At 42.9% G+C, this 21,404-nt stretch overlaps 1 protein-coding gene across 1 annotated transcript in view; it reads right to left on the minus strand.

The window, feature by feature from the left end:
* WDR93 (WD repeat domain 93) overlaps positions 1 to 21,404 on the minus strand; it is a gene marked incomplete at its 5' end in the record, with an annotated part of 48,282 nt that overhangs the window by 14,459 nt on the left and 12,419 nt on the right. The window contains 4 exons of the mRNA XM_080807660.1: positions 844 to 930; positions 1,489 to 1,559; positions 2,705 to 2,876; positions 6,819 to 6,903. Of these exons, the coding sequence (XP_080663786.1) occupies positions 844 to 930; positions 1,489 to 1,559; positions 2,705 to 2,876; positions 6,819 to 6,903 (415 nt within the window). The remainder of the gene's footprint in view (positions 1 to 843; positions 931 to 1,488; positions 1,560 to 2,704; positions 2,877 to 6,818; positions 6,904 to 21,404) is intronic.

Genomic DNA, 21,404 nt, shown 5'->3' on the forward strand with positions numbered 1-21,404 from the left:
TGGGAGAGGGCTGGAAGGAGAGAGATTCTTCCTTTGTCCATTTTCACATTTCACTATCCTTGTATAATTCTGAAATATAACCTAAGTGAACAGCTCAAGGAATCACCCCGAGGTGAACTTGCTCGACAACCATGAGTTTGTATAAACCAAACAACCACCGTGTTTCCAAAGTGCCTGTCAGTTGCAAAGAGCTTTCACATCCGGACACCCTCTGGATTTGGCTCTTCACGACAAGGGCGAGCAGGGGGCAGGGATGGCATCGTGAATTAGCTCTGTGTTTCAGATGGGAAAAAGGGGACTGGGGCTCACGGTGGCTGGCCTGACAGCACGCAGTTTGCACACATTCAGGCCGGGGCTGGATCTGGCCTCTGACGCCAGGCCTCTCTTTACCTGAGCTGCCAAAAGGGTCCTGGGGACTGGACCAGGTTTTGTCCTGTTGACCTGTTCTCTTTAAGAAACGGGACCGTTCAGGGGCCCCTGGGTGGCTCAGTGGGTTAAAGCCTCTGCCTTCAGCTTAGGTCATGATCTTAGGGTCCTGGGATCGAGCCCCGCATTGGGCTCTCTGCTCAGCGGGGAGCCTGCTTCCTCCTCCCTCTCTCTCTGCCTACTTGTGATCTCTGTCAAATAAATAAATAAAATCTTAAAAAAAAAAAAAAGAAAGAAAGAAACGGACCGTTCAGAGACAGAGCCTTGCGGTCACTGACACCCCAGCCACTGAGCCACCTGCTTTGCCTGCACAGCTCTGGTCCCCTAAAGTGACACATCAGTCATGCGCCCTCAACTAAGCTGGAGAAGGCCAGGTTCCGAGAGCCCCGAGGTTAGGGAACCCCCATCTCAAAGTACCGACTTTATCCTTCAGAGTTCGGTGAAGCGAATAGAGGAAGAAGTTGTGATTTCCAGGCCAGTGTATGCCAAGGACACAGGCTACCCCTGGGAAAGAAGAGAGAGGGGGCATCATGTAAGAAACCTGGATACCCTCTGGTATGTACAGAAGCTGTTTGCCTAAGAGGAAGTCGGTTTGCAATAAAAAGTGGTCTGTTCTAATGGGCAGCAGGCAACAGAAGGACGTGCCTCCTGGGGAGTGGGGGGCACCCCTGGGAGGGCTGTACCTAAGGCCAAGTCACCTTCCTGGGTGGGGAGGATGGTCACACTGCCCCTGGGCTGCTTTCACGTCTTCTAGATAATTCATGTCCTCTTGGCTGTCAGTGTTTTAAATAACCTTTTATACAAAATGAATTCATGTCCAGAAGCAGCCCGGCGGGCTATGGGCTCATGCCCTCCTCTGTGGCAGGTCCCTCCCTGAGACGATGCCAGTCTCTGTCATCAGGGAATCTGGGCACCATGCATCCAGCCAGAAACCGTTAAGCTCCAGCTGTGAGGCTAGTGACCTACTTCCTGCCTCCCTCCCTCCCAGGGTGCAGGGTTTGCTGAAGCATTCCCTCCAGCCGCTCACTGCCAAGGATAATCCCCTGCTCCATGTTCATTTACCCGAGGGGCTCTTGACTTCTGCCGGCATTGCAATCATGCTGCTAGGAAGGAGGAAATGGAACGAGGCCATGCTGGGGAGAAAAAGAGACACGAGTCAGAGCCCCGGCAGACTCCTTGGCCAGGAGAGATGCTGGCAGTCTTGGTGCTAAAACCAGACGTGGCTGGTTAGGACGGACCTTCCACGTTCTCTGTGCTGGGCCTGGTGGCTGCAGACCTTGGAAGGTGGTGAGGGCGGGGCGGGCTGAGCTGCGGGAGTCACTCGCAGGTTGGGAACAGTGCCCGGCACCTAGCAGAACTTTCTCTGTCCTAGAGGAAGATCCCTTAGTGATCAGACTCGGCTCCCTCATGCTGGGAGGTAATCCAACAAGGGGGGGGGTGCTGATAAATTTGCTCTTCTTAAAAAAGCCGATTTCTCGATTTAGAGAGTTTGCATTTACAAGAGCTTCTTGTGGTATAAAGACTCCCACTACAGACTGCGCGAATAGTTTAACAACTAGCCTGCAACACTCCTCTAACTACCCAGCGAGGCAGTGCACCCCTGAACCTTGAGGGGTCCCGTTTCAGGTCTCCGGTAGCTGCTCTGAGGGCGCAAGCCTAGGAGTCTGTGTCCCCAAGTGAGAAGATTCGAGATGCTCCTGACAGCAAGACGTGAGGCTTCCCGGGTGAAGCAAGAACATTCCGGAGGTCCAGCGTAGCTGTGAGGAGAGCTAGTTCCTAAAACCAGCTCTACCAAGTTCAAAGACTTGGGCTCAATTTTTACAATCACAGCCGGGGGTTCCTGCTGCCTGAGGTTACAGAGGAAGGTATTTAAGTAACTAGACATTAATATATGACGTTTAGAAAGACTGGATGGAAACTGAGAAAATCTGAATAGTGAAACTTCTATGTCTGTCTGCGGGCCCTTCTGTGTTGTCAAGATAATTAGGAAAAAGAATTTTTAAGAGAGGATGCGCACAAAATTGTAAATTAAACTCTACTCTTCTGCACACGCGTCTATCCCCTCTTTGAAATCCACGTGATCAGCCTCTCTTCTAACAGTATTTGAACGATCTCCACATACTTTTTCAAAACATCTGCTGAAATTCTTGGAAAAATATCCCCGAAACCAGGAGGAGCTCTTAGACCTCAGATGAATTCACGGGCTTGGGCACACGTTCCTGCGTGTGCCCCCACGGCTCCGGGGAGCAGCGGGCTCCCGGGCCCCCGGCCCGCTCACCTGAGTGGCTCCTCCTCCCACTCCGCGTCCGGATCCTTCCGGTATGAGGCGTGGAAGAGGGCCGCCTGCTGCTCCCACTGACTGTCCTTGATGAAGTGGTTCTGGCCCGAGCCCAGCCCGTAGTAGTCCTCTACCTTGGCAAAGATTTCCAGGGGGCTTTTAAACGTGGTACCTAGGTTGAAAAGATTCCAGAATTGGTCAAACCCTGCGACTTCCGCCTTCCTGATTTTCCCTCCTTCCTCGGTGCTTCCCAGTTTCCCGTGGAATCCCTCATCCCCAGAAGTCCACGTGGGAGCCCAGGGTTCAACCTTCTCCGTGCCTCTTTCCTACCCGGGCTGCTCAGGGAGCTCAGGCGAAGGGCAGGGGCGCTCCCTCCTCCTGCTCCTACGGCCTCATCCCACCGCCACTTCCTGTTTCCGGGTTACCGGATCCGCAGAGGAGGCCTCAGACCACTTCCTGTTTCCGGGTTGCTGGATCCGCAGGGGAGGCCTCAGACCACCGGTGCTGTGTCCCCAGGTCAGCAAGGCCCCCACACGGCCAGTTATGGTCACTACTGAGCTGCTGCTGAAGGCCCACGTAATCAGACAGTTCCGCCCCGAGTTTACCTACCCCACTGCCTTCCTTCAAAAAATCTCTCTGCCGATCACTTTTCTTACCACTCGACTTCCCCTGAAACCTTTCATTTCCTTCTTTTTCAACTGTTCCTAAATCCTCAGTAAAACTGGGTGATTGATTTTCTGGGTGCCCACCCCAGCTTTGAGAACTCTGCTCTCTTTGGAGCGGGCCGAAGAGGCCCCATAGTGCCCCAGTTCCCCTTCCCCTGAGACATCCGCTGTCCCTGGTTTTTTGCATTCATTGCTACAAGGAGACCCCTTTTGTTTTGTTTTGTTTTGTTTTGAATAGTACATTACCATTTCTTTTATTGTTGTTCAATAAATTTGACATATATCATCATGTAAGTTTAAGGTATATAACATGTTATTTGATACATTTATATATTAAGGAGACCCCTTTTGTATAAACAAATGGCAGCGTGCGGTACACAAGCAGTTCCCTGAAGTGGGGTCCCTGATCAGCAGGGCTCCCGCAGGCTCAACAGAACTTGTTAGAAATGCAGATTCTCGGGCTCCACCCCAGGCGGAAGCAGAAACGCTGTGGGTGGGGCCCAGCCATCCGGGTTCTCACAAGTTCTCCAGGTGAGTCTGATGCAGCTAACGTTTAAGAATTGTTCTTAGGCACGAGCACTCTTGTGTTTTTCACTCACAGTGGCTTGGAGATCTCGTCCTATCAGTACTATAGACCTTCCTCATTGTTGCCTGTTTTCTTTTCTTCTTCTTCTTCCTTTTTTTCTTTTAAGACTTTATGTATTTGACCGAGAGAGAGGGAGAAGCAGGCTTCCCGCTGAGCAGGAAACCCATGCGGGACTCGATCCCAGGACCCCGGGATCATGAACTGAGCCGAAGGCAGCTGCTTGACTGAGCCACCGGGGTGTTGCTGTTGTTTCCATTCTCTGAAAATTTTTCTTATGTGAAATATAACACATTCAGCAAAGAACATAAAAATATATATCTTAATAAATTATTACAAGGCAAACATCTGTCTCTACTCAGGTCCAGAGATGGGACAATGTGTGATCCCTAGAAATTCCACAAAGGCCTGTCTCCAGTCACAGCCTCCGGGGAAGAGCGGCAGCCACTCTCCCGGCTTCTGTGTAAGCACCGCGTTTGATTTATTTTACTTCTGTCTCAACGTGCATCTAAACACGATAGCTTTGTTCGGCCTGATTTGGCACTATATACACAAATGGGATTATATACAGCGCTAACTCTAAGTCTTCCCTCTTTGGGTTAATACTCTTTGTGGCATTTGGCCATTTTGTGGCGGATGGCTATAGTTTGTTGCTTTTTATTGACAGTATCCCATTGAGTGAATGAATATATGACAGTTTCATCTGTTCTGTCATTGATGGGCATTTCGGTTGTTCCACATGGGTGGGTACTGAAAAATCACGTCACTGCTATCATTCTTGTACACATCTGTAAATGCCGGGCGGGGGGGGGCATTTACTTGTGAACCTATCAGGTATACACCTAGAAGGAGAGGGACCACTTCCCCCCGGTTTGCTCAGGAAGTCCCTAGTGTTCGCGCAGAAGGCCCCACACCCCAGGAAACGCCTCAGTCCCAGGCAAGCTGGAACGGTTAGTCATGCTGCTTAGGAGTGTAAGTGCTGGGTCTCGTCGGTATAAATTATAATCAACATTACTAGATCATACCAAACTGTTTCTCAAAGTGATTGTACCGATTTTCATGGGTACCGTGCATGACGTCTGGTTATGGTTATTTCACATCCTTACCAACTTGGTACCATCAGCCTCTTTTCATCGTTGCCATCCTGGTGGGTGTGGACTGGTAGCTTGTTATGGTTTTCATTTGCGTTTCCCTGATAACTAAGGGTGTTAAGCACATATGTTCATATGTTTATTGGCCATTGGAATAATCTCTTGCCTGTTTTATACTCGATTGTCACTTTTCCTTAATAAGTTGTAGGAATTCTGTATATACTCTTGATATGGACCATTCATAAGTTTTATGTGTCTTGCAAATATCTCCCCCCACTATGTGGCTTGTTCTTTCATGCTTTTACTGATGTCTGAGGGTGACGGGAAGTCCTTAATTTTAGTAGCCACATTTATCAAATTTTTCTTTTATTATAAGTGCTTTTTGTGTTTGTTTCGTGTATTTTTTTTTAAAAAAGTCTTTCCCTACCCAGAAGTCATAAAGATGTTGTCTTATATTAATTTTTTAAAGCCTTATTGTTGGGACAGCTGGGGGTTCAGTTGGTTAAATATCTGCCTTCAGCTCAGGTCATGATCTCAGGGTCATGGGATCGAGCCTCACGTCAGGCTCCCTGCTCCACGGGCAATCTGTTTCTCCCCCTCTTCCCTTTTCCCCTACTCGGGCTTGCTCGATCTCTCTCTCTCTCTCTCAAATAAATAAAATCTTTTAAAAATATTTAAAAGCTCTATTGTTTTCTCTTTCTTATTTACTTCTGTGATTCATCTGGAATTTATTTTTGTGTGTGGCATGAGGCAGGAGTCCCATCTCACTTTTGTTTCCATATGGACAAGCAGCACCATTTACTGAAATGACCATCCTTTCTCCACAGCTCAGGAGTGCCACCCCTCAGATATCAAGTGGCCACTAATGCCTGAGTCTGTCCTGGTCTCTAGGATAGTTCATTCATCTATTTTTTTTTATCTTGTCTTAATCACTGTCGCTTTATAATAAATCTTGATGGAGCAAAGCATATCATCATGTTCTTTTATGAGAGCGAACTAGATATTCTTGGCTTTTTAAATTTCCTTCTTTGTTTTTAATGGTTGTGAAGTATTCCTTTGGATGCGTGTGACCAGATTTTATTTAACTAGTCTTTTGCGTCTATAAATACTGTTGCAGTGAATATTCTTATATCTTTTATGTCATGTGCACGTATTGAAAGGATATACTCTATCCTCTGCCTATACTGGACTTCTCCTCTGCACCTCATGACCTACTCCTACTTATCCTTCAAAACCTTCCCAAATGCCCCGTCCTTTGATAAAGGCTTTGCCTGCTCTGTGGCAGAGTTTGTCACTCTTTCCTCTATATTTTCATGGTCCTAGATGTTCCCCATTGTTGCACTTATCATAACGTACAATGCTGGTTTCCTCTTACTCTTCCTTGGTAGAACTGCAGCTTTTAGAGCACAGGAAGGTGTGTCTTTCTCATCTGTGTGCTTGGTGCATTATTGGCACTCAGCAGATACTGATGAATGAACGAAAACAGAAATATAGAAATGAATAAACTCCAGCTAGATGTCTGTCCTTCCAGATTTCCCAATTCTGTTAGTTAGCTGTATCCTTGTAACTTCTATATTTTTTGTCTTTAGATCCCAGAGCTTATGACTTAAAATTTTTTTTTACTTTCAGAACTATACTTGTAATTTAGATATTGCTGCTAATAAGTAGAAAAGATGGGAAATGTGGAGAAAGGCAAAAAAAAAAAAAAGAAAAAGAAAAAAAAACAACAAATTAATGGCAGAAGGAAAGAGAGCAGTTAGTTGAGTTATACTAACCTGTAACTGGTTTGGGTGGTTTGATCTTCATTATGTGAACTGGAAGACTCAACTTAATGTCTCCTCTAAAACAAACCATCATATCCTACAATAAGGAAAAGGCACAGCTAAGAAGCCAACAAAGGGGATATAATAGAATCATTAAAAACATATCTAAAAGAAGACAGAAGAAGAGGGGAAAGGAAGAAAAAAAGGGAAAAAGTGGGACAAATAGAAAGTAAATAGCAAAGCGATAGATTTAAATTCAAACACATCAATAATTACATTAAACATAAATGGCCTAATTACCCTAATTAAAGGTAATTGTACAAAAACTGTATAAGAGGGTAAGACCCAACTACATGCTGTCAAAAAGAAATTCATTTTAAATTTAAAGATGCCAATATATTAAAAGTATAGAAAAAGATACATCTTGTAAAAATAATGAAAAGAAAGCTGGGGTGACTGTATTAATATCTGACATAATAGATTTCAGAGCAAAAAATATTACCAGGGTTCAAAGATTCACTGAATAATGATAAAATAGTCAATTCACCAAGGAGACTTAACATTCCGAATGTTTACACACCTAATAACGGAGCTTCAAAATACATGAAGGGAAGACTCATAGAAGTGAAAGCAGAAATAGATAAATCTGTAATTTTTTTTTTTTTTTAATTTTATTTATTTGTCAGAGAGAGAGTGGGAGAGAGAGCGAGCGAGCATAGGCAGAGGCAGAGGGAGAAGCAGGCTCCCTGCCAAGCAAGGAGCCCGATGTGGGACTCGATCCCAGGACGCTGGGATCATGACCTGAGCCGAAGGCAGCTGCCTAACCAACTGAGCCACCCAGGCGTCCCTGTAATTTTTTTTCTAAGATTTTATTTATTACCTGACAGAGATCACAAGTAGGCAGAGAGGCAGGCAGAGAGAGAGAGAGAGGAGGAAACAGGCTCCCCGCTGAGCAGAGAGCCCGATGCGGGGCTTGATCCCAGGACCCTGGGATCATGACCTGAGCCGAAAGCAGAGGCTTTAACCCACTGAGCCACCCAGGTGCCCCTGTAATTTTTTTTTTAACCATCCCCGCCCTCCCACCTCAGGCAGCGATCCTGATAAATCTGTAATTTTAAAGATTTGAACACTCCTCTCCCAATAACTGATAGAATAGACAGAAACCCAGTAAGAACATAGTAAGGATATAGAAGGAAAAGCAGTAAATATATAGGAGACTTAAATAACTTGACCAACAATAGCTGAATACACATTGTTTTCAAGTGCACATAAAACACTTAACAAGATAAACCATATTTTGGGCACAAAACAAATCTTAATAAATTTAAAAGGTTTCAAATTATATGAAGCATGTTCTCTAATCACAATGGAATTAAATTAGAAATCACAAAAATAAAGACATCTGGATATTCCGAAGTATAGAAGTATTTAGAAGTATAATATACTTCTAAATAATTCATTGTTCAAAAAATATGTCAAAAAGCAAATTGGGGAGTAATTTGAAGTATTTTTAAAAATAACATCAAAATATAAAGAAAGGTCCATTTCTGGGCTCTCTATTCTGTTCCATTGATCTATATGTCTGTTTTTGTGCCAGTACCATACTGTCTTGATGATGACAGCTTTGTAATAGAGCTTGAAGTCTGGAATTGTGATGCCACCAACTTTGGCTTTCTTTTTCAATATTCCTCTGGCTATTCGAGGTCTTTTCTGGTTCCATATAAATTTTAGGATTATTTGTTCCATTTCTTTGAAAAAAATGGATGGGATTTTGATAGGGATTGCATTAAATGTGTAGATTGCTTTAGGTAGCATAGACATTTTCACAATATTTGTTCTTCTAATCCATGTTCACTATCATATGATCTCCCTGATATGAGGAAGTGGAGATGCAATGTGGGGGGTTTGGAGGTAGGAAAAGAATAAATGAAACAAGATGGGTTCGGGAGGGAGATAAACCATAAGAGACTCTTAATGTCACAAAACAAACTGAGGATGGCCAGGGGTAGGTGGGTAGGGAGAGGGTGGTGGAGTTACGGACAGTGGGGAGGGTATGTGCTATCGTGAGTGTTGTGAAGTGTATAAACCTGGCGATTCACAGACCTGTACCCCTGGGGCTAATAATACATTATATGTTTATTAAAAAATTAAAAAATTTTAAAAAATATATAAAGGAAGCAGCTAAAACAGTGCTTAGATGTAAGTTTATAGCACTAAATGCCTATATCAGAAAAGAAGATCTCAAATCAATGACCTAGCTTTCTACCTTAAGAAACTAGAAAACAAGGAAAAACTTAAACCTGAAGTAAGTGGATGAAAGAAAATAATAATCAAATTGGAAACCAGTGAGATAGAAAACAGAAAAAAAATGAAGAAAAGAAATGAAACCAAAAGCTGGCTCTTTGATGAGATTAATCAAATTGACAAACCTCTAGCCAAGCTGATTAAGAAAAAAAGAGAAAATACAAATTACCAATATCAGAAATGGGAGTCAGTTGAGTGTCTGACTCTCAATTTTGGTTCAGGTCATGATCTCAAGGTTGTGAGATAGAGTCCCCCATCTGCAATCAATGGGGAGTCAGTTTGGGATTCTCCCTTCTTCTCTCTCTGCTCCTCCCCCACCAGCTGTCTCTGTCTCTCTTTCTGTCTCTCTCTCTCTCTATCTCAAATCAATCAATCAAACAAACAAACCAATATCAGAAATGAAGAAGGTGACATCAAAACAGATTTTACAGGGGTGCCTGGGTGGCTCAGTATGGATTTGGCTGAGGTCATGATCTCAGTCATGGGCTCAAGCCCCACATTGGTCTCTGCATTCAGCATGGAGTCTGCTTGAGTTTCTTTCTCTCTGCCTCTCCTCCTGCTCACTCCCTCTCTTTCTTTCTCTAAAATACATACATACATACATACATCTAGCTTTTTAAAAAAACACATTTTACAGATAATGAAAGGATAACATGGGATTATGAACCACTTTAAGTCAATACCTTAGGTAACTAACTTAGATAATATACAAAAGTTTCCTTAAGAAGAAAGAGATAACCTTTGTCACTCAAGACATTGAATTTGTAGTTCCACAAAGAAAATTCCACAGCTAGATGGCTTTATTGGTTACCTCTATCAAACATTTTAAGAAGAAATAATACCAATTCTATACAAACTCTTCCAGAAAATAGAATGGGAATATTCCAACTTATTATACAAGACCAGCGTCACCCTGATACCACAACCAACGATGTTAGAAGAAAATAAAACCAGGGTGCAGGGCTGGATCAGTTGGTGGGACATGCGACTCTTTTTTTTTTTTTTTAAGATTTTATTTATTTATTTGACAGACAGAGATCACAAGTAGGCAGAGAGGCAGGCAGAGAGAGAGAGAGAGAGGGGTGGGGAGAAGCAGGCTCCCAGCTGAGCAGAGAGCCCGATGTGGGGCTCAATCTCAGGACCCTGAGATCATGACCTGAGCCGGAGGCAGAGGCTTTAACCCACTGAGTCACCCAGGCGCCCCCGGGATGTGTGACTCTTGATCTTGGGTTTGAGCTCAAGCCCCAAGTTGGGTTTAGAGATGACTTAAAAAAAAAAATCTTAAAAAAAAAAAAAAAGGAGGGGAGGAGTCAAGATGGCGGAGAAGTAGCAGGCTGAGACGACATCGGTAGCAGGAGATCAGCTAGATAGCTTATCTAACCATTGTGAACACCTACAAATCCAACGGGAAATCAAAGAGAAGAAGAGCAACAATCCCAGAAAGAGAAAATCGATCACTTTCTGAAAGGTAGGACCTGCGGAGAAGTGAATCCAAAGCGATGGGAAGATAGACCCCGGGGGGAGGGGCCGGCACCCGGCAAGCGGCGGAGCGACGGAGCACAAAATCGGGACTTTTAAAAGTCGGCTCCGCTGGGAGACATCGCTCCAGAGGCTAAACTGGGGGGAAACCCAGGCGGGGTCAGCATAACCCCAGGACCCGCGGGGTCACAGAAGGACTGGGGGTGTCTGAGTGCCGCAGAGCTCGCAGGTATTAGAGCGGGGAAGCCGGCTATAGCGACAAAACCGAGGAGTGAGCTCTAAGCCCAGGGTTACCTTGTGCCGGTCGCAGGCTGGGTGGGCTCGGAGCGCGGCCGGAGGCCACGGAGACAAAAGCGACCGGGCGCTTTTCTCCAGCTCCAACAATTGACTGCTTTCCTCGAGGCGCGACCGCAAGCCAGGGAGGCGGGGCTATTGGGCGCTTTGCTCTGAGAGCGCACTGAGGAGCGGAACCCCAAGCTCTCGGCTCCTCCGGGCCGGAGACTGGGAGGCCGCCATCTTCATTCCCGTCCTCCGGAACTCTACGGAAAGCGCTCAGGGAACAAAAGCTCCCGAAAGCGAACCCGAGCGGATTCCTTAGCCCGGCCCCTGGCAAGGGCGGTGCAATTCCGCCTGCGGCAAGGACACTTGAGAATCACTACAACAGGCCCCTCCCCCAGAAGATCAACAAGAAACGGATCCAAAACCAACTTCAGTCACCAAGAACAGCGGAATTCCACAGCAGGAGAAAGCAAATCCTACCTGGACAAAATGACAAGGCGGAAAAACTCACCTCAAAAAAAAGAACAAGAGGCCGTACCGAAGGCTGGAGACCTAATCAATACAGACATAGGTAGCATGACAGATCTAGAGTTCAGAATGACAATTCTCAAGGTTCTAGCCGGGCTCGAAAAAGGCATAGAAGATATTAGAGAAACCCTCTCCGGAGAGATAAAAGCCCTTTCTGGAGAAATAAAAGAACTAAAAGCTAACCAAGTTGAAATCAAAAAAGCTATTCATGAGGTGCAATCAAAAGTGGAAGCTCTCACTGCCAGGATAAATGAGGCAGAAGAAAGAATTAGTGACATAGAAGACCAAATGACAGAGAATAAAGAAGCTGAGCAAAAGAGAGACAAACAACTACTGGAACACGAGGAGAGGATTCGAGAGATAAGTGACACCATAAGACGACACAACATTAGAATAATTGGGATTCCAGAAGAAGAAGAAAGAGAGAGGGGAGCAGAAGGTATATTGGAGACAATTATTGGAGAGAATTTCCCTAATATGGCAAAGGGAACAAACATCAAAATCCAGGAGATGCTAAGAACGCCCCTCAAAATCAATAAAAATAGGTCCACACCTCGTCACCTGATAGTAAAATTTACAAGTCTTAGCGACAAAGAGAAAATCCTGAAAGCAGCCCGGGAAAAGAAGTCTGTAACATACAAGGGTAAAAACATTAGATTGGCAGCGGACCTATCCACAGAGACCTGGCAGGCCAGAAAGAACTGGCATGATATATTCAGAGCACTAAACGAGAAAAACATGCAGCCAAGAATACTATATCCGGCTAGGCTATCATTGAAAATAGAAGGAGAGATAAAGAGCTTCCAGGACAAACAAAAGCTGAAAGAATTTGCAAACACCAAACCAGCTCTACAGGAAATATTGAAAGGGGTCCTCTAAGCAAAGAGAGACCCTAAAAGTAGTAGATCAGAAAGAAACAGAAACAATATACAGTAACAATCACCTTACAGGCAATACAATGGCACTAAATTCATATCTCTCAATAGTTACCCTGAATGTTAATGGGCTAAATGCCCCAATCAAAAGACACAGGGTATCAGAATGGATAAAAAAACAAAACCCATCAATATGCTGCCTACAAGAAACTCATTTTAGACCCGAAGACACCTCCAGATTTAAAGTGAGGGGGTGGAAAACAATGTACCATGCTAATGGACATCAGAAGAAAGCTGGGGTGGCAATCCTTATATCAGATCAATTAGATTTTAAGCCAAAGACTATAATAAGAGATGAGGAAGGACACTATATCATACTCAAAGGGTCTGTCCAACAAGAAGATCTAACAATCTTAAATATCTATGCCCCTAACATGGGAGCAGCCAACTATATAAACCAATTAATAACAAAATCAAAGAAATACATCGACAGTAATACAATAATAGCAGGGGACTTTAACACTCCCCTCACTCAAATGGACAGATCATCTAAGCAAAAGATCAACAAGGAAATAAAGGCCTTAAATGACACACTGGACCAGATGGACATCACAGATATATTCAGAACATTCCATCCCAAAGCAACAGAATATACATTCTTCTCTAGTGCACATGGAACATTCTCCAGAATAGACCACATCCTGGGTCATAAATCAGGTCTCAATCGGTACCAAAAGATCGAGATCATTCCCTGCATATTTTCAGACCACAATGCTCTGAAGCTCGAACTCAATCACAAGAGGAAATTTGGAAAGAACGCAAATACATGGAGACTAAACAGCATCCTTCTAAAAAATGAATGGGTCAACCAGGAAATTAAAGAAGAATTGAAAAAATTCATGGAAACAAATGATAATGAAAACACAACGGTTCAAAATCTGTGGGACACAACAAAGGCAGTCCTGAGAGGAAAATATATAGCAGTGCAAGCCTTTCTCAAGAAACAAGAAAGGTCTCAAATACACAACCTAACCCTACACCTAAAGGAGCTGGAGAGAGAACAACAAAGAAAGCCTAAACCCAGCAGGAGAAGAGAAATCATAAAGATCAGAGCAGAAATCAATGAAATAGAAACTAAAAAAACAATAGAACAAATCAACAAAACTAGGAGCTGGTTCTTTGAAAGAATTAATAAGATTGATAAGCCCCTGGCCAGACTTATCAAAAAGAAAAGAGAAAGGACGCAAATAAATAAAATCATGAATGAAAGAGGAGAGATCACAACCAACACCAAAGAAATACAAACAATTATAAGAACATACTATGAGCAACTCTATGGCAACAAATTTGACAACCTGGAAGAAATGGATACATTTCTAGAGATGTATAAACTACCACAACTGAACCAGGAAGAAATAGATAACCTGAACAGACCCATAACCAGTAAGGAGATTGAAACAGTCATCAAAAATCTCCAAACAAACAAAAGTCCAGGACCAGACAGCTTCCCAGGGGAATTCTACCAAACATTTAAAGAAGAATTAATTCCTATTCTCCTGAAACTGTTCCAAAAAATAGAAATGGAAGGAAAACTTCCAAACTCATTCTATGAGGCCAGCATCACCTTGATCCCAAAACCAGACAAGGATCCCACCAAAAAAGAGAATTACAGACCAATATCCTTGATGAACACAGATGCGAAAATTCTCACCAAAATACTGGCCAATAGGATCCAACAGTACATTAAAAGGATTATTCACCACGACCAAGTGGGATTTATTCCAGGGCTGCAAGGTTGGTTCAACATCCGCAAATCCATCAATGTGATACAATACATTAATAAAAGAAAGAGTAAGAACCATATGATACTCTCAATAGATGCTGAAAAAGCGTTTGACAAAGTGCAGCATCCCTTCCTGATTAAAACTCTTCAAAGTGTAGGGATAGAAGGCACATACCTCAATATTATCAAAGCCATCTATGAAAAACCCACCGCAAATATCATTCTCAATGGAGAAAAACTGAAAGCTTTTCCGCTAAGGTCAGGAACACGGCAGGGATGTCCGTTATCACCACTGCTGTTCAATATAGTACTAGAAGTCCTAGCCTCAGCAATCAGACAACAAAAAGAAATTAAAGGCATCCAAATCGGCAAAGAAGAAGTCAAACTATCACTCTTTGCAGATGATATGATACTATATGTGGAAAACCCAAAAGGCTCCACTCCAAAACTGCTAGAACTTATACAGGAATTCAGTAAAGTGTCAGGATATAAAGTCAATGCACAGAAATCAGTCGCATTTCTTTACACTAACAACAAGACAGAAGAAAGAGAAATTGAGGAGTCAGTCCCATTTACAATCGTACCCAAAACCATAAGATACCTAGGAATAAATCTAACCAAAGAGGCAAAGAATCTATACTCAGAAAACTATAAAGTACTCATGAAAGAAATTGAGGAAGACACAAAGAAATGGAAAAATATTCCATGCTCATGGATTGGAAGAACAAATATTGTGAAAATGTCTATTCTACCTAAAGCAATCTACACATTTAATGCAATCCCTATCAAAATCCCATCCATTTTTTTTAAAGAAATAGAACAAATAATCCTAAAATTTATATGGAACCAGAAAAGACCTCGAATAGCCAAAGGAATATTGAAAAAGAAAGCCAAAGTCGGTGGTATCACAATTCCAGACTTCAAGCTCTATTACAAAGCTGTCATCATCAAGACAGTATGGTACTGGCACAAAAACAGACATATAGACCAATGGAACAGAATAGAGAGCCCAGAAATAGACCCTCAACTCTATGGTCAACTAATCTTCGACAAAGCAGGAAAGAATATCCAATGGAAAAAAGACAGCCTCTTCAACAAATGGTGCTGGGAAAATTGGACAGCCACATGCAGAAAAATGAAATTGGACTACTTCCTTACACCACACACGAAAATAGACTCAAAGTGGATGAAGGACCTCAATGTGCGAAAGGAATCTATCAAAATCCTTGAGGACAATGCAGGCCCCAACCTCTTTGACCTCCACCGCAGCAACTTCTTCCTAGGAACATCGCAAAAGGCAACAGAAGCAAGGGCAAAAATGAACTATTGGGATTTCATCAAGATCAAAAGCTTTTGCACAGCAAAGGAAACAGTTAACAAAACCAAAAGACAACTGACAGAATGGGAGAAGATATTTGCAAACGACATATCAGATAAAGGGCTCGTATCCAAAATCTATAAAGAGCTTATCGAACTCAATACCCAAAGAACAAATAATCCAGTCAAGAAATGGGCAGAGGACATGAACAGACATTTCTGCAAGGAAGACATCCAGATGGCCAACAGACACATGAAAAAATGCTCCACATCACTCGGCATCAGGGAAATACAAATCAAAACCACAATGAGATACCACCTCACACCAGTCAGAATGGCTAAAATTAACAAGTCAAGAAATGACAGATGCTGGCGAGGATGCGGAGAGAGGGGAACCCTCCTACACTGTTGGTGGGAATGCAAGCTGGTGCAACCACTCTGGAAAACAGTGTGGAGGTTCCTCAAAAAACTGAAAATAGAGCTACCCTACGACCCAGCAATTGCACTCCTGGGTATATATCCTAAAGATACAAACGTGGTGCTCCGAAGGGGCACGTGCACCCGAATGTTTATAGCAGCAATGTCCACAATAGCCAAACTGTGGAAAGCGCCTAGATGTCCATCAACAGATGAATGGATAAAGAAGAAGTGGTATATATACACAAGGGAATACTATGCAGCCATCAAAAGACATGAAATCTTGCCATTTGCGACGACGTGGATGGAACTAGAGGGTATCATGCTTAGCGAAATAAGTCAATCGGAGAAATATAACTATCATATGATCTCTTTGATATGAGGAAGTGGAGATGCAAGGTGGGGGGGGTTGGGGGGAGGTAGGAAAAGAAAAAATGAAAAGATGGGATTGGGAGGGAGACAAACCATAAAAGACTCAATCTCAAGAAACAGACTGAGGGTTGCGGGGGGGAAGGGGGACGGGAGAGGGTGGTGGGGAAATGGACATTGGGGAGGGTATGGGCTATGATGAGTGCTGTGAAATGTGTAAACCAGACGATTCACAGACCCGTACCCCTGGGGATAAAAATACATTATATGTTTATTAAAATAAAAAAATTAAAAAAAAAAAAGGAAACTAAATATTCTTCATGAACATACATGTAAAATTTATTAAGAAAATATTGGCAAGTTAAAATTGGTGAGTTGAGCTTTGCACAGTGGCAGTATCCTAGCCAATGAGATTTATCCGAGGCGCAATTATTGGTAATTGAAAACTTTTCCTAAAATTGGTGAGTTGGGAGCGCCTGGGTGGCTCAGTGGGTTAAGCCTCTGCCTTCGGCTCAGGTCATGGTCTCGGGGTCCTGGCATCGAGCCCCGTATTGGGCTCTCTGCTCGGCAAGGAGCCTGCTTCCCCTTCTCTCTCTCTACCTTCCTCTCTGCCTGCTTGTAATCTCTGTCAAATAAATAAATAAAATCTTTAAAATTGGTGAGTTGGATCTACAAACAGTTTCTTTAAAAAAATTAAAAGAAGGCGCACATAAATAACATTAAGAACAGGAAAAGGGACTCATTTAAGAGACAGGTTTTTATTTTTGTACCATATGAAAAACATATTTACACATATCTACAGTTATATATCTACACTGATAAATGAATTTTGACTGAACTAGGCTCAAATTTTTTTTTTAATTTTGAAATTAAAAAGATAATATAGGGCGCCTGGGTGGCTCAGATAATTATGCGCCTGCCTTCGGCTCAGGTCATGATCCCAGGACCCTGGGATGGAGTCCCACATCGGGCTTCCTGCTCAGCAGGGGGTCCACGTCTCACTCCCCTTCTACTCCCCCCGCTTGTGCTCTCTCACTCTCTCTGTCAATAAATAAATAAAAATAAAATCTTTTAAAAAATAGATAATATAGGACTTATTTAGACCTAGAGGGTAAGAAAAGAAACATCCAGCATTCTTTATAAGGCTAGCATAACACTAATACCAAATGCTGATAAGAAAACCACAAGAAAAAAAAAAAATAACAACTCTACAAGCCAATCCCATGTTTGAACATGGATACTCTATGAACACCAAACTATCATTTTGCTTTGCTAATATCTTATTTAGGACTTCAATATCAGCAAAGCAAACTGACAGTGCAATTAAATGATTACCCAAGTATGGATTACCCAAGAATGGAAGGAAGAATGTTTCCACATTAGAAAATCTATTAATGCAATTCACTACATTAGCAGATTAAAGGAGAAAAACTCTGAAAAGATGAGGAGGAAGTATTTGATGAAGGTCGATATCTATTCCTAACTTTAAAAAGAACAATAACAAACTCTTAGCAAACAAAGGCTGCAGGGACACATGCATAACAGAGGATATTTATCTCAAACACCTCTAGTAAGCTTCACGCAAAGTGGTGAAACACTTGGGAGTGTCCCAGTTAGGTCCTGGATGGTGTACTGTCCCCACAACTATTCAGCATTTTACTAGCGCTCCTAGAAAATAGAACAAGGCAAGAACAAAAAATAAATAGGAATAAATACTTGAAAGAGGAAAAGCTGTCATTATCTACCGTTAGGATTGTCTAGCTAGAAAATCCAACAGTATCAGCTGACAGACCATTAGAACTTTAGTAAAGAGGCCAAGGGTCCTGAGACTCAGGTGAAGGGAGTGAAGTATGAAATTTAAGGAGGCTCTCGCTCTTAGGTGCCCACCCTGTGCTTGCGTGAACCTGCCAGGATCTACGTTTTGCTGACCTCACTCAAATACAAGATCAGTATACAAAAATCAGTAGCGTCCCTATGCACTAGGGTAGTGGATATTTGTCATCTTTTTGGCTCTGCAACCCTAAATACCCTTTCTACTTTGAGGGGGCTCCCCTTCTGTGTGAGTCTGGAAGAATCTATCTCCCTCTAAGGAACTGGAAGGAGCCAGATTCTTCTTCCTGTCCCTTGGAGGTCAGGATGTTGACACACGACCTACGCTCAACCAGCTGTGTGTTCCTGCCTAGAACTGTGACTCATGAGGCAGTGACACAGAGATCTAGAAGCGGCAGAGAAATTATTCACAGTGGAGGTGGCCATGTCAAGAGCCCAGTGACAGAGCCATCGTGGAAAGCCTAGCTAACATCAGCTTTGGTGGCTGTGTCTCTTGGGGGTGGTGACGCTCAGGGGTGGTGTCCTGGCTGTGTTTTCACTGCCTACCCGCTTGCCTCAGTTCCTTCCAATTTTCTGAAACTTGATATTCTTCCAATTTCTTTGCTGCAACTAAGGACCTGATGAATACTGATACAGCCACAGACTAGCACGAACATGCTGGAAAATACAGATGGTAGTGTCAACATTTAACACTTAACACCTCTCCTTCCTGAAACCCCATTAAAATGACAAAAAGGTGCTTTTTCAAAAAGGACTAAATTCATAAGGAATAAGAAGAAAAAGGAGACAAAAGCAAGAAAATTTTGAAGTTGGAAAGCAGGTGGCTAAATGATTTAGCAGGCCCAAGAATGTCCGGTCTGAACCAGTAGGGGAGAAAGCCTGGGAGTCATCCAGTTTATACCACAAACACCCTAAGACTCGAGAAAATGGCAGCTCCAGGTATCTCGAGTGAACTGCCGGTGGGGCCAGAAACAGGATTGGTTGAAAATCTCTAAAGATTTTATTTATTTATTTATTTATTTATTTATTTATTTATTTATTTGTCAGAGAGAGAGAGAGCGAGCATGCACAAGCAGGCAGAGAGAGGGAGAGAGAGAAGCAGGCTCCCTGCTGAGCAAGGAGCCCAATGTGGGACTCGATCCCAGGACCGTGGGATCATGACCTGAGCCAAAGGCAGCGGCTTAACCGACTGAGCCACCCAGGCACCCCTGGTTGAAAAATCTCATTAAGAAGCATTCAAGTATTTATTCCTAATTCAGAAAATTGGAAGGAACCGAGGGAAGAGGGTAGGCAGTGAAAATGTAGCCAGGATACCACTCCTGAACATCACTACCCTCAAGAGACACAGCCGCCAAAGCTGATGCTAGGCTTTTCTTAGACTCCCTATTTCCATGGAGCCAACAGAATGAAGTTAAAGTTGACACACTGAATGTAGATGTCACCCCAACCCCACCCCGAAGGTGTCTTCCCACAAGCCTCCGCAATTCAGGTGAGAGCTGCAGTTAGAGAGGCACCCAGCACCTGCTTAGAGCAGCTCCCCCCTCCCCCACCCCTGCAAATCCTTCCCCAGGAGCTACACCCAGCATGTAGGCATCATGAACCATAGCTTTTGACTGTGTCTGTGAGCATCTGTACTTCATGTCAATTTATTTTATATATACATTAGCAAGATGTGTTCTAAGATATCAGAAAAGCCTAAGGTTATTTTGGGAGTCTGGGAATGCTCAAAAATTTTTCCATATAAATTAATGTTAATTCCTTCTTCACTTTACACCATTTTGGCTTAGGAAAGGTTTCATAGGAATGCTCTCCTTTCAGATCGCAGGAGAGACCTGTACTCTCCAAACACTGACTTGAGCATTTCCCAATACTAAAACCCAGCTGGGGCAGTCTTTAGCAAAATCGCAGTCACCCAGCCCCACCCATGCCCAAAGCCTGGCATCCTGTCAGTTTCCCCATGACTCCCACTCTTACGAGTAGAGAGCCAACTACCACCAGACAGTGAGAAGAGCATCTCTTTGGAAAGACAGAGACCAAAACAAATTGGAAGAAAAAAGCAACTTGGGGAAAACAGACCATACATGGAGAAGAAACACCAACAATTAGAAACATTTTTAGGGAAGGCATAGTATTTATCAAATAAACAGAGAAAAAAGGGAGGCTCTTGTAAATAAAAATATGAGAGTAAAAATGAAAAACTCAGAGAGCGGAGAGACTGAGCCAATGAGCTCTCCCCAAAAGGTGAACAACAACAAAAGTATGGAAAATAGAACAGAAAATGACCAGGTGGCATTGATGAATTTAGAATCCTGGCAGTTTTGCTCCAAAGTTCATTAAGGTCCTGGTGTAGGCAGATGAATATTGTAATGGGACAGGATAAAGAGCATAAAAGTATATATAGGTATGATAAAAGATCACACTTCAAAACAAATGGAAAAAGATGAATTACTCAGGGATATTTGTGTGATGATTGGCTATTTGAAAAAATAGATAAAAGTGACCCCGTCCCCACGCCATTCACAAAAGACACTTTCCCCTATGAATTAGAGTGAAATGTCAAAAACAAAACTCTGAAATTATTAGAAGAAAGCACAGGAGAACTTATTTATAACCTCGAGAGGGGAAAGCCTTCTTCAGTACAATGAATATTGAAAAAAAAGGATAGGAAATTCTGACTGTATTCAAACCTAAAACTTCTCCCCACCCTTTTTTTTGAGAGAGAGAGAGTGTGTGTGCATGCACATGCAGTGGGGAGAACAGAAGAAGTGGGGGAGAGAGAGAGCCCCAAGTGGGGCTCGATCTCATGACGTGAGACCATGACCTGAGCCAAAACCAAGTTGGATGCCCAATTGACTGAGCCACCCAGGCACCCCAAACCTAAAACTTCTTTACAACAGAAAAGCACACAAACAATGGAAAAATGGAATTAACAAATTGGAAGCAAATATGTAACAAGCAAACTATATAGGCAGGCAATTCAAAGAAAACCTCAGTGGCCAATAAAAAATATGGAGATCAATGAAAATTACACAAGATGCCATTTTGTTCCACCAGTTTGCAAAAACAAACAAACAAACAAACAAAAAACCCAGATAATAGAAAGGTCAGAGAGGCTGTGGAGAAATTGGTTAAAAGTAAATTGTCATGCCACTTTGGGGAGGCAACTTAGCAGTATCTACATTAACACTAAAAATGCACGTGCCTCAACGCTCAAAAGCACCGAGGTATACAAAGAATTGACAGAGATTTTCACTGTATGATGTAAAAGCCACAAAGTGGAAATGTCTTCAGTATCGATAGATTCATACCCCAAATAAACTGTGGTATATCCATAATATGGAGCAGAATACGAGAGGTCAAAAGAACAAGGTAGGTTTATTTGACGTTGAAAAACTTTGCCCCCCCCCAAAAACCAAA

This window comes from Martes martes (genome assembly GCF_963455335.1).
Source record: "Martes martes genome assembly, chromosome: 7".
Classification (NCBI taxonomy): Eukaryota; Metazoa; Chordata; class Mammalia; order Carnivora; family Mustelidae; genus Martes; species Martes martes.